This window comes from Nelumbo nucifera, chromosome 1, assembly GCF_055504915.1.
Source record: "Nelumbo nucifera cultivar China Antique chromosome 1, China Antique-T2T, whole genome shotgun sequence".
NCBI lineage: Eukaryota > Viridiplantae > Streptophyta > Magnoliopsida > Proteales > Nelumbonaceae > Nelumbo > Nelumbo nucifera.
The window spans coordinates 129,826,086-129,840,103 of record NC_142649.1 but is presented as its reverse complement, the minus strand read 5'-3'; the positions used below and the strand labels follow the sequence as shown (position 1 = coordinate 129,840,103).

The following is a 14,018-nucleotide window of genomic DNA, read 5'->3' as shown; positions in this document are numbered from 1 at the left end:
AATATTTTTACTAGGAAATAGAGGCTTCCCTGTTAATACCTCAGCGAATATGCAGCCTATGCTCCAAATATCAATTGCAGGGGTATACTGCAACCCAGAAGCCATACTAGTTAAGTCATGCAATCAAAAAATGGAAATTTCATACTGCAGTAAAATGCACAAACAAAACTAACATCAAAACAGACCAGACACATTTACCTGAACAGCAAGATATTTCAACTTGTAGGAGAGTTCAATATCTCTTCCTGAACAAGAATTATTTTAATCTAGGAATTACTATTTACTTGTATAGTTAAAGACACTTAGAAGACACTCCTTAAATAAATACAGTTACTGAACTAACGAAGCTAGTCTTTCAAACTTCACTTACAAAATACAATCACATACAAATGACCATCTTGTCAATTGGGATTTGGTTTGTAGAAGAAAGAAGGATGGATGTCTGGGTTTGGGGAATTTGAGATTAAAGAACTTGGCACTTTTGGGAAAGTGACTTTGGAGATATCCCATTGACGTGGATAAACTGTGGCATTTGGTTATAAGGAGAATCATGGAAGGGATTCTAATGGCTGGGACCCTGAACTGTCTACAAGAACTACTTTAGATTCTCTTTGGAAATCCCATTGCAGGTCTGTTACCGTTGTTCCTGAGATATATTACTATTAGGTATGACTTATGTTCTAATAATAAAATCAATTTCTGGGAAGGCCTCTGGGTGAGGGATAACACTCTAAAAAATCAAATTCATTCTTGTGCACATTTGAACAAGTCAGTTGGTATGGCTCTTGGTACCCCACTTCTTCTAGGTAGTTGAACATTGAGTGGTGATCTTATTAGGTATTCCTTTCTATGTTTGTTATTGTTTCTTATAAAGTTATAAGTGTATGTTGTTCATTGCTATCGCTGTGGAGATCTTTTTTTTTTTAATTCTTTTTTGTGCTTTGTTTATTTATTTCGTAGTACTGTGTGTTGATGTATGTTTCTTTTTTGTGTTCTTGGTTGTGTGTGTGTTGGGGGGGAGGGGGAGTTACAAGGTTCTGTGTGTCTGAATTTACTTACCCGGATTTTGGATGAAGTACCTCTGGTTTTAAACTTCTTAAAAAAAGCTGGTTGTACATTTGATCTAGTAATTAAGACCTGTTATGTAGTAGGGCGATTGTGCAAGAAGGGATTGAATTAGGGCCTTATAACCTAATAGCAGTGGTAGCATATAACAACTGAATACTAATGTAAATTCTTCTTTCTATCTCAATAAAAGATTCTTCTGTTTTACTGATAAAAAAATCCTTGGCAGCATATAACCTAATAGCTAAAGCATCTAAGCTGTCTAAAGTCTTCTAAATTACAGGGTTAAATATATTCGAGTTCTAGCAAACAAATATTTACCTAGTATTACTTAATCTTTTTGTTGAAATTTGTTATTGAAAAGCAAATGTGTTAATTCTAGCAAACAGTTATTTACTTCATTTTACTTAATCCATTTATTGACATTTATTGTTGACAAACAAATGTGATTCTTCAGCATCATCTATTTATTTGTCTTCAGCCTTTCTTCCATAGAATTCAATTTATTCTTTGTATTACAAATAATAAATATACTCTTGTTGATGTATCCTTGATTGGAGAACCTGAAGAGAAGTGATGACATGAACCATAGTTACCAATTATCCAAGCTTGAACTCTATTTCATGCATGAGAAAAGGGCATCAAGGCATCAAAAGCATGCTCTGTTATCTGGTACTGTTTTTTCTTTTCTTTTCTTTTTTTTTTTACACTAACATTGCTAGAAATCTTACTTCACCCTTGTGCTTCTGCACTTGGATGAATGAATATGTGCATTTCTGGGCTCCATGAATGAACATGTGCACTAGAAATCTTATTTCATCCGTAATTGAATGAACATGTTACTAAACTTGAAAAGTGATGACTGAAGTGATATTGCATTAGGAAGAGTCTAGAGCATAGGAATATAAGAAAAAGTGTCAGAACTTATAAAAGAGGGGAGGTCTTTACATATTTCTGGTTTAACAGTAAAGACTAATGGCAGTGAAATGTGAAATTTACTACACCATTGTTGGTTTCTACATGGATCTGCAGGAAGGATTTCATTAGGAGGATGAGACGGCATAGAACAGCCACTTTTAGAGAAAGAGATTTCTAGTCCATATTGGATATTATAATAGAGGACGTGTAGACTGATGCATGTTGTATAATTTGGGAAGAAATTTCTAGAACATTTAGGAATTAGGATGATGGTACTTTACTAAAGCACACTGTATAACTTTGATTTACATTAATAAAATTAACAATTGTGGATAAAAAAAAGATGATGTGCAGAGTTTCTGCTTGTATTTATAGTCTAATAGAGAGAGGCACTTTTAGTTTTTGGTCAGTGTTCTCTCAATACCATTATCTTCTTAATTCTTCTTCTTGTTCTAATAAATTTGTTTTTACTCAAGTCTCCTTTGTGTCTCTGTAAAAGAGGTGGAAAATTTTTAAATATATATTCTATAGGTTTCAGTTACATTTTTTGCCCTTTTACAGCTAAAACTCTTATTTCCACCCTTAAAACACAGAAAAATGCAGCATTACTATCAACCTTATGTCTGGCCAATAAATCTGCAACACAGTTAGCTGTTCTAGGAAACCTCATAGAATCCTAGATGAGATGTTCAGTCTAGAAACCAAAAATATTGCTCTGATAAGACCCAGAAACTTGACACGCAATTTGCAGACTCACAGCAGAATCCACACGACTAGAATGTCAACAGGGAACTGGTAGTTATTCAGAAGAAAAGAAGATCACTTACAGTGGGTCGGTTCTTCGAGAGACCGCCGGCTCTCCCAAGTATTCACAGAATTCTTTACTCAGCAAAAGTCTGTCTCCTCCATCCCCCAAAGCCCCTTCTTATACACATCTTACAACATAACTGCCTTCCATAATAAATGCCCAGCTGGCCGAATTATAAATGCCCCACTCTTCTTATTTCCAACTAACAAGCTATAAATGCTAAATGCCCTACACTCTTCCTATTCTTAACTGACAAGCTATAAATTCCACAAAAACTCTCCTTATTCCCTCCAGCCATAAATTCCCCCATGTTCAATTATTTCCGCAAGCTGACCTTTCCCCTTCCTGGCATATGTAAAATTAATTGGGGGCCTATCATTACCCGCTGCCCAAAGTCTAACCTTGTCCTCAAGGTTGAAATGAGGAAATTGGTCGCGAAGTAAGTCAAAAGGCTCCCATGAATCTTCAAAATCAGGCAGGTCCTGCCAATGGATAAGCACTTCCGAACTAGTAACTCTAGGCATAGTGGATGGACGCACCCCCCGAACGCCCGCAGGTTCCACCAGCATTTCTATATCAGCTGACAGAGTGGAAGGAATCACGGGAGAAGAGATATGATTGCCAATTGCCTTCTTGAGTTGCGAGACATGAAAAACAGGGTGAATCCTTGCCTCTGGAGGAAGTTGAAGTTTATAAGCGACAGTGCCAATTCTTTCCACAATAGCAAATGGTCAATAAAATCGAGGGGCAAGCTTTTCATTGGCTCGACGAGCTAGAGATTGCTGGCGATAAGGTCGCACTCGTACATACACCGAATCCCCAACCTCAAAATTAACATCACGGCGGTTCACATCAGCCGAGTCTTTCATCTTTTGTTGTGCCCGGTGTAGATGAGCACGCAACTCCCTAAGTATAGCATCTCGTTGAAGGAGAACAGCTTCAACATCAGCATTAGCCGTAGAGCCAAGCTCATAGCGGATTAATGGAGGAGGATCACGCCCATAAACCACCTTGAAAGGTGTCATGCCAGCAGCAGTGTGAAAAGAGGTATTATAGCTGTATTCTGCCCACGATATCCAAGAAGACCAGTGGTAGGGGGAATCAGCCGCAAAGCACCTCAAATAAGTCTCCGAACAGCAATTAACCACCTTCGATTGTCCATCTGTCTGAGGATGGTAAGCCAAAATACGACGCAATTCTGAACCCTGCAAGGTAAAAAGCTCGCGCCAAAAGAAGCTCATAAAGACTTTATCACGATCAGATACAATCAAGCGGGGAATGCCATGTAAACGGACTATGTTGTGCAGGAAGGCCTGAACAACCGTGAGAGCTGAGAAAGGATGACAGAGGGATAAAATGGGCATACTTGGAGAGACGATCGACCACCACCATAATTGTATCAAACCCCTTTGATTTAGGAAGAGCCTCAATAAAGTCCATAGCAATGTCCTCCTAGATTTGTTCAGGTACGCACATCGCAGGCCTGCACAAACTCCTGGACAGAACGCTTTATCCCCCCCCCCGCCAGTAAAATTCAGCTGCTATGCGCCTATATGTCCGGCAAATACTCGTGTGTCCTCCCACAACTCCCAAATGAAATTCCTCAAGTAAGAGGGGAATAAATGGGGAAGAAGCCGACAGAACCAATTTACCATGATAACGTAGGTGTTCTCCAACTAAAGAATAGGCGGGATAGGCATCCGGATCCTGCTGTATGGTATGCTTGCTCCTTAAGGTCATCAAAATCAAGAAAAATAGGTATTGTAAGAGAGTTTAAGTGCATTTCAGCAGGAACTTTGGATAGGGCGTCAGCCATGGTATTATTGACACCCGGTTTGTACTGAATCTCAAAGTCATAATTCATAAGCTTAAGAAGCCACTTATGATGCTCACCTTCGACAATCCGTTGCTCCAATAGATACTTGAGACTCCGCTGGTCGGTCCGAACAATAAAGCGTCCTCCAAGAAGATAGGGGCGGCATTTTTTAATAGCAAAGACAATGGCCATTAATTCCCGCTCGTAGACAGATTTTGATTGTGCGGACGGGCTAAGCTTGTGGCTATAAAAAGCTATAGGCCGATTATTCTGTATTAATATCGCCCCGAGACCTACACCGGATGCATCTGTCTCGATCAAGAAGGGCTGGGAAAAATCTAGAAGGGCCAACACCGGTACAGTCGTCATAGCCTGTGTCAACTCCTGAAATGCATTCTCAGCCTCCGCATTCCATGAGAAAGCATCCTTTTTAAGCTGTTGTGTCAATGGCCATGCTATTTTACTATAGTTATGCACAAAACGACAATAATAGCCTGTAAGTCCCAGAAAACTAGGAAGAGCTTTAAGTGAAGATGGTTGAGGCCAGTCAACCATGGCCTGGATTTTAGAAGGATTGGCAGTAACACCAGCCACGCTAATAATATGACCCAGGTACTCAATGCTAGGCTGAGCAAAGATACATTTCTTTGAGTTGGCAAAGAGACGGTGGGCACGCAACACAGAGAAGACCTGTCGAAGGTGATCCAAATGGGCAGCTTCGGAAGCACTATAAACCAGAATATCATAAAAAAATACCAGCATAAAGCGACAAAGGAAATCATGGAATACAGTATTCATTAATGACTATTCATTAATGACTATTCATTAATGACTGGAAGGTCGATGGCGCATTGGTGAGACCGAAGGGCATGACAAGGAATTCGTAATGGCCCTCGTGGGTGCGAAATGCAGTCTTGGGAATGTCCTCACTACGGACCCAAATCTGGTGGTAGCCCGATTTAAGATCAATTTTGCTGAAAATAGAAGCACCATGGAGCTCATCGAGAAGTTCTTCGATGACCGGAATGGGGAACTTATCTGGAACCGTAGCATGTTTAAGGGCTCTGTAATCCGCACAAAAAACGCCAACTTCCGTCTTTCTTCTTGACTAAATGGACCGGGCTCGAGTAGGGGCTTGTACTCGGCTTAATAATACCCACAACCAGCATCTCAGAGATAAGACGTCCAATTTCATCTTTCTGGAATTGAGGATATCTGTAAGGACGGACAGAGATAGGAGAAGTGCCCTCCTCCAAGATAATAGCATGCTCCGTAGCCCGTGTAGGGGGTAAGCCCGAAGGCATGTCAAAAACATCTTTGTACTCATCTAGTAACGCAGAAATTGGCGGGGATGTAGGCAAGACAGAGTTCAACGGAGAATCCACTATCTGCAATTGTTTTAATTCTAACAAAACCCCTTGTCCCTCATGTTGTAAGTTACGCATCATAGCATGCAAAGATACCCGAGAAGAACAGAGAGAAGGACCGCCCTGCAACTTCACCCGGACACCTCCCAAATTGAGCTTCATAGACATGTTGCCCCAATTCATCACTAAGTCCCCGAGGGATGCTAACCAAGGAAAACCAAGAATGACATTCGTAGAGCCCAACTTTAAAGGAAAGAATCAGTGATGACATCCAATTCGGGTAAGTTTAGGCAAACCTGTCAGCAGACTCCGGAGGTTCTTACCTCATCACCATTTCCCATCTAAACTCCGAATTCGTGTGTCGGGGTGCGGGGTAATTTCAATTCTTCGACTAAAGTTTCGGAGATAAAGTTGTGAGATGCACCCAAGTCTACCAATATGACCACCTCGCGTGACAAAATGCGTCCATGCACCTTAAGGGAATTTTCCGCACACAACCCAACAAGAGACAAAGCACAAAGAGTGGCTGATTTTGGAGCCGGAGCAATTTTAGTGTCCCCGGAAGTGCAGTCCAAAATAGATGCATCAGAAGTGATTTCCTCCACATCATCTTGAACCCATAAAACCTGAAGTGATTTTTGAGCACAACGGTGTCCCGGGTTGTATTTCTCGTCGCAACGGAAGCATAGACCCTTCGCTCGTTTCTGTTGCATCTCTTTGTCGGTCATCTTTTTGAAAGCAGGAGGTGGGGCCTTAATAATAGGGGCTGATGAAGGAGGGATTGCGGCTCGTGTAGGTCGAGTGACAGCAGAAGTAGTCACTTGCGAAACCCGTGAGTTAAAGTGGGTTCCAGAGAGGGACGTTGTGGGCCCATGAGGGAATGAACCTAATTGATAAGCCCATAAGGCCTGATTCTTCTCCTCAATTTTCTAGGCTACAACCATTTTTCTGATTAGCTCAACGGGTTCCATCTGTCGGAGTTCGACCTGTATATCTGGGCGCAACCCATTAACAAAGGCAGCTTCAAGGACTGATTCTGGTAGGTCATGTAAGGGGGCGGAGAGCACCTCGAATTGGCAACGGTATTCCTTAACAGTAGTGGATTGACGTAATGATAGAAGCTGCTCCTACAAGTTTCCCTCCTGAGTTGATCGAAAACGTTCAAGGAGGAGTTCCTTGAATTCAGCCCAACTACGAAAAGGTCGCGACCATCCTCCCAATAATACCACGCCAATGCATCACCCTCTAAATAGACCATTGCCACCCGCAGACGTTTCGCCGGAAGCAAGTCATTAATCTCAAAATAGCGCGCGAAAAAGACAGCCGTCTGGATTTTTCCCATCAAAAATAGGCAACTCCAACTTCCGAGGAAGTGAATCAGGAGTATGTTCTGGGGCTGACATTGAAGGAGACGTCGGGAAAGCTGCGCTCTTCCCTTTGTCAGCCGCACGACTTGATGCGGATACAGGAGGAGCATTGTCAGTTGTAGACAAGGAGCTGACAAGGTCTGTTGCTGAAGCAACAGATCAAAACGTCTTACCAAGTCTTGAACGCCTCCTTCTAGGGATGTGATCTTCGAAATTCCAGCTGTTATCTCATCACGTAAGCCATCCACTTCATATGAATCTCCCTATCACATGCACTCATATTAGCAGGAGGGAACAGTTAATTATACCCTAGTTTGATTTAGGTCAAACCAAAGTGGCTCACACTGACTTTCATAAAGCCAGATTTCGGTGGGCCTAAATCGTCTAGGGTTCCGCATGTAACCTCTCCATGAGGTGTGGGGCCCACCACTGAGGGAGGTCATCCAATGACCAAAAGAGACACCATGGCATTGATGTGCATTCAGCCATGGTGTGCGCAAGAGCCACTGTCGATTGAGCATGGGCCAAGCACTTATGGCCCATGTACGTAGCACATCACACATCCATACATCACATGCAAGGATAAATTGATCCAATCAATTAATTATCTGTAAAGTCCATTTGAAGCCCATTTTAAATCCATAATATTAACCATTAATATTATCTAGGTATATGGGCCAAATTAGGGTTGAAAGGTTCGACCCATATAGCTTTAAGAGTTAAGTGGGCTTTTAGCAGTTTTAATTATTTAAAACTGGGCCTTTACAGGTTGGGCCGAATTAACCATTTAATTAAACATCAATCCTCAGGCCCATTAGTGGGAAAAATAGGGCTGACTTTCAGCCTTGATTAAACCCTAGATTCGGTCCAAACAATTTGAACCAATCTTGGTTCGAATGGGTCTAGGGTTTGATCTTCAATTAAATCTTTAATTCAAGAAAATAATCTGAAATTAAATTCTGATAAAAGAACAATCAAGAATCAGTCTACCAGGGCTGTTCGCACAATCCTTCCTGCAAAACAAATGTTAGATCACAGGTTGCGGTTTCACAAACTGCAAATCGCAGATAGTGATTCTCCCATCTGCGAAATCTCCTCCTCTGTGAGTTATCCTTTTCTGCGTCGCCATCTTTGATCCAAATTAAAATAAATAGAAATCCTAATTTCTATTAATAATTACATTAGATCGAATACCTATACATTCAGTCTAAAAATAAAAAAAATTATTTGACAGACCAAATGTAATAAAGTAATCCAAAAACTGCAAAATCACAGGTTCCCTACGCAAATCAAGATTTCGATCTTCTCTTGTACGAACAGCCCATAAATCAAGAAAATTATAAAGAACAATTCTAAATAATAATCAGATTTATATAAAAATTAATTTTAGATTATTCGCCCATAATTTTGGGAACAATTTCCCAAAAACCCTTATCTACGCAAATTGGGTAGAACGCCTTCTGCCCATTTGTGCAGGTTCAAATCTGAAAAGAATTGGTTCAAGATTTGAACCATGGCTCTGATACCACTGAAGGGATGAGAGATCCATCGTATGGACGCCCAAATCTTGTGGAATAAATGGGCGAATTTCAAAAATTTTTCTCTCCCTTTCAACTGGGAATCACGTTCCCTATTTAGAAAATCATATTTTCAGGGATCAATCTTGAACCATGAACTGAACCAGATCTGAACCAAAAGTAATAGGAGAAGATTATACCTGATACGGAGAAGTAATAGGAGAAGATTATACCTGTCACTATGATCACCCACTCAAATGAATTCTCAGACTGTCCCAACATACCCAGGTTTTGACCCCCGCTAAGGATCTCACTGATTGGTACATCAAAGACAACCCAATCCGACACCTAGTGCAGTATCATAATCGAGTCTAGGGGTCGGGTGTAACTTTCCAGTTTTGCCCATTAATCTCCAAGGTCCAGGGCAATACTGAAAATCTGGTCTGGTTCAAAGATTCAATTAATCCTACACTGCATGTGCCTTGGGTCTCACCCTAGACCGACCCACTGCCTGTGAACATTCTAAACTAACACGAGTCTCATTAAGTGTCCAGTTTAAGGGTATTACACAGAAACATACCAAGGGAACATGAATCAAATATGTACTTTTATTCATTTACAATAAACTCATAATGTACATCATTCTGATTGAAGCTAAGGGCATACAAAACTGTCTAACATCTTTAATAACATATCCATTGTTAAATTGTGAGTATTACTTTTATCAATTTATTTCTGGGTCATATTAATTATTGGAATTTGGAAATGCATAGAGCCGCCTCTTCGTGCTGTACAAAATCAAGGTGACTTGTTTAGAGATGCTCAATGATATAAACCACTTAATCCAACTGACCAAATAGTTTAAATTTTCATTCATATGGATAAAGTTATATTGATGCCCATCTTTTAAGCAGTTATGTTGTTTTCCTCCCTACACCTATTTCTGCCCTGAAGAAGGGTCCTGCAGCTGATTCATACTGTCCAACCTTCTAATGGGATGTCCAGTTGATAATATCTATCCATTTTTTAATTATATAACCCATATGATGCCTACACAAGAAGGCTTATTTTGAAAATGTGGCTATTTCTTTTGAGCTGGTTTGTTCCCTTAGATAAAGGACTGGGAAAGGAATTTGGAGAATCCTTTTGAGCTGCAAACTAACTTACTATGTTAAAGGTTTTTAAGTCATTTAGGGAAGGTCAGTAGACAACCTGGATTATGTATGTATATATGAATTCATATGTATATAATAACTTACCATGGTAATTTTTCATCTGTGTCTATGATCCTAAATCTGCAACTTTGATCTCCAACTCTAGTTTATGAGAAGGCATCTTTAAACTTGCAGGAATTCTTGTTGAAATCATCTTGTTCATTCACTAAATGTGAATTCATGCCATCATCTTGTACATTCAATAATTGTGAAATCATACCATCACCTCGCCCATTCACTAATTGTGAATTCATGCCCATTTGGGCTGAATTAAATCCATTTTCCAATGGTTCTTTAGTAGTATCAACAGTTGAAGGATGTTCAACCTGACTGTATAAAGATGATATAAGATCATTGGAAGAAAGATGTGGACTGGAACCGTGACTATTGGTGCTGTTTCCTGCATAAATTTTTGGTTTGAATGAAGATGCATTCTGAACATGCATGGCATCATCAGAGTCCAGATTATCATTGCTAAAATAGGACGGGCCAAACTTCCTGATGCCTACTCTAACCTCCATTTCCCTGTTAAGTAACTTGTTAACTTCCTGGAGCTCCTCTTGGCAGAGGCTGGGAAATGATAATATTGAGCTAAACTGGATAACCTTGTTTCAGCATGGTTTGAAACCTTTAAGTCTCTTTGCTATATATTCAATGTCAATCTTTATAAGTGAGTGTACTTTGGTCAATTTCATAATAGATATTTTGGGGGCATATCCATATTCTTAAGGGAACTCTGGTAAAATACCTTACCTGAATTGGTTTGGTTTACATAATTAGTTAGCCATAGCAGAGCCAACACCTCAACTAGTCTTGCATACCTGTTTGCTTTACACTTTCTTTTATCTCTTTAGTTATTCAATCCAGTAGATACTGCTGTAGATATCACCTTGCTTTTCACGTAGACTGTAACTTAAGATTGTTTAGATTGCATATTCTATTCAATTTAAGCTTTTGCTTGTATGCATTTATGCTTAATTAGTTAGCCATAGCAGAGCCAACACCTCAACTAGTCCAGCATACCTGTTTCCTTTACACTTTCTTTTATCTCTCTAGTTATTCAATCCAGTAGATACTGCTGCAGATATCACCTTGCTTTTCACATAGACTGTAAGTTAAGAATGTTTAGATTGCATATTCTATTCCATTTAAGCTTTTGCTTGTATGCATTTATGCTTTCCTTTCAATTGCAGCATATCTTTAGTCATACTGCAACTCTTATCTGTATTCTTTGAAATCTCATATAGTCCTGTAAATTATTCCTTCCTTTTTGTCATCTTCCCAGAATTCATTCGTTTTTTGTCATATAGTCCTGTAAATTATTTATTCCTTACTTGATCTTATCAGTCTAGCATTTAGGGACACACCTCAAGAAAGACCGAGTATTGGCAAATAATATCACAGTTCCAGCTTACCTCAAGAAAGACTGAATATTGAGGGCCACACCATAGATGGGCTTTCTTTGTTGCACCATCTTATTTTGATTCCCTTGGATTTTTAGGGCACCAAAAAGAAAACGATCTCAAACAAATCGAGTGCAGCAAGTCCCAAATTCTCAATTAGATAGGGAAGTTGAAGAACAAGAGACTGAAACACAACAACCACAGCAATCTCATTTGCAACACCCTCAAGCTTCTCAACCCCAAGTAGACCCTATGCCCTCTCATCGTTCTCAGGAGGAAATTGAAGACCAATTACCCCCACAAATAGAGTCCTCACAACACAAGAAAACAAGAGGCCCCACTTTTCGTAAAGATGTGTATAAAATGAATGATAATGAGTGTATTTATGTATCTTTTAATAAGTATGGTCAACCAGAAGATGGAAAGTTGTCTCAGTTTATTGGCACAATAGCACGTAATGGAAATATTGTACCTATCGATGTGGATAGTTGGAAGAAAGTATTGAATACAACTAAAGATCGTGCTTGGGGTTTTATCAAGGTATTCTTTTCAATTTATTCACTATTTGTATTTTGGATTTTAACATTTTTCAAATAACCAAATATGTGTGATGAATTATGATATATAAAATCTCATTCTTACATATGCAATGCAGGATAGGTTTGATGTTTCAGATGATCGTAAATAATGGTGTTTAAAGGACCTAAATGCAATATGGAAGTAATGGAAATGTATTCTATATCGAGATTTTTATAAGCCTGGGGTTCCAATAGCAGAACAACTTACTCCTCCAATGGATCGTGTTGTTAAAGAATAGTGGGTAAATTTGTTTCAAATGTGGCAATCTGAAAAATTTTTAGGTATGCAAATTAAATTCATTAAAAATGATTTCTTATTTAAACATACTAATATATTGCTTTTTTTACTTTTCTTTATTAGACATTTAACAAAGTAAACAAAAATAATTGTGCTTTGAAGAAAGTAAACCACTGTGTATGAACAAAAAGTTTAGCACAGATTCGCAAAGATCGATGAGCTTGCATATAATTTTATAAATTATATTGTTTAATTAATATATTGTAGTCAAAGATCGATGAGCTTGCATCCTCTCAACAAAATAATGAAGAATCCTCAGAGAGAAGTGTTATCGCCCAAGATGATATTTTTGCTCAAATCATCGGTAAGCTAGAAAGGCGTGATCGAGTGCGCTTGATGGGATTAGGTTTAACTCCAACAGATTTATGGGGACCTGAACCAAGGAGACCTGTCTCAAATATTGAAATGGAGATTGAAAATTGATAATTAAAAGATAAAATCAGTAACTTAGAGGGCAAAATGAAGGATATGGTTACAAATTGTTTTTGAATTAAGGAATCTTGTGCTAGGTAGACAAGTATTGTTTCTTACAATAACTAAATAATTATATATATAACAACTGGATTGATTATATATGATAATGATACTTTATTGTAATTTAGGTCCAAAATGTTGAAAATGTTCCTTTAAATTCTCTACACCAAATGCATTCCTCTACGAGTAGCTATAATGTAGTGATAACCCCACATGAGGTAGAATACTAATTTATTATAAGTAAACAATATTTAATATCTATACTTTTAACCGTTAGGAAATACGAGTTGGATGCATTCCTTTACGTATGGGTAACAATCAATCCATTCGATGTGCAAATGAAAATTTGGATGAGGTATTCTTAGTATAATATAATAAATATTATTTCTTTTGAAAAATATGATTATAATCCTAAAATGATTTAATGTGCAGGCATTCAAACCTATGAATCTCCTTTACCTAGGATATGATAAGAAAGATGTGGCAAGAGGTATATTTGTTCGTGAAGATCCTAAAAAGGTGGTGTGTGATGAAGCACTTGGTCATGGATGGTGTGAAATATCCTTAAAATCAGTAATGATTAATGATTTAGTTTTGTTGAGAAAATGTGGTAATATGGTAACTTTTGGAGATGCACTTGAATCTCATATCGCATGGTTAAATCAATGGTAATGTATAATGCATATAAGAATCTTACATTATTTAATTTATATATCTAATTATTGACATCAATCCTTATGTATTCATTTTTGTTGAACACGATAGATCGAAGTTTATGATCCAAAGCGAAGGTCTTGAGTATGATGCACGTGCATATAATCAACTATTCAGATACAATGAGGATAATTTCGTTAATTCTCTTTTCTCTTTTGGTGATGAAAAAAAAATTACTAGAAGTGTGTATTGAACAAAGATTACTATGAATATTTTGTATAAGTTTGTATAGGTTTTATCATACAGGAACATGTGAAATTATTATTATTATTATTTTTTGTAATAGCATTCATAAAAAAATCAAATGAGAAATAAACTTTTATCAACGGTTTTAGTTAAAGGTGCCATACAACAGCAGTTTTAGAAGCGATTATATTTTGTGATGACCGTTCTACAATATCAGTTTTTAACACTAACCGTTGCTATAATAATTTTATAGCAACAATTAATGTAAAAAACTGTGGCAATACAAAAAAAAA

At 38.3% G+C, this 14,018-nt stretch overlaps 1 protein-coding gene across 1 annotated transcript in view; it reads left to right on the top strand.

The window, feature by feature from the left end:
• Nucleotides 1–12,496, top strand: part of LOC109114119 (uncharacterized) — a 33,989-nt gene extending 21,493 nt beyond the window's left edge. Inside the window, exons 3-4 of the mRNA XM_019196261.2 lie at nucleotides 11,574–12,015; nucleotides 12,131–12,496. Of these exons, the coding sequence (XP_019051806.2) occupies nucleotides 11,574–12,015; nucleotides 12,131–12,163 (475 nt within the window). The 3' untranslated portion in view covers nucleotides 12,164–12,496. The remainder of the gene's footprint in view (nucleotides 1–11,573; nucleotides 12,016–12,130) is intronic.
• Nucleotides 12,497–14,018: the final 1,522 nt, after the last annotated feature.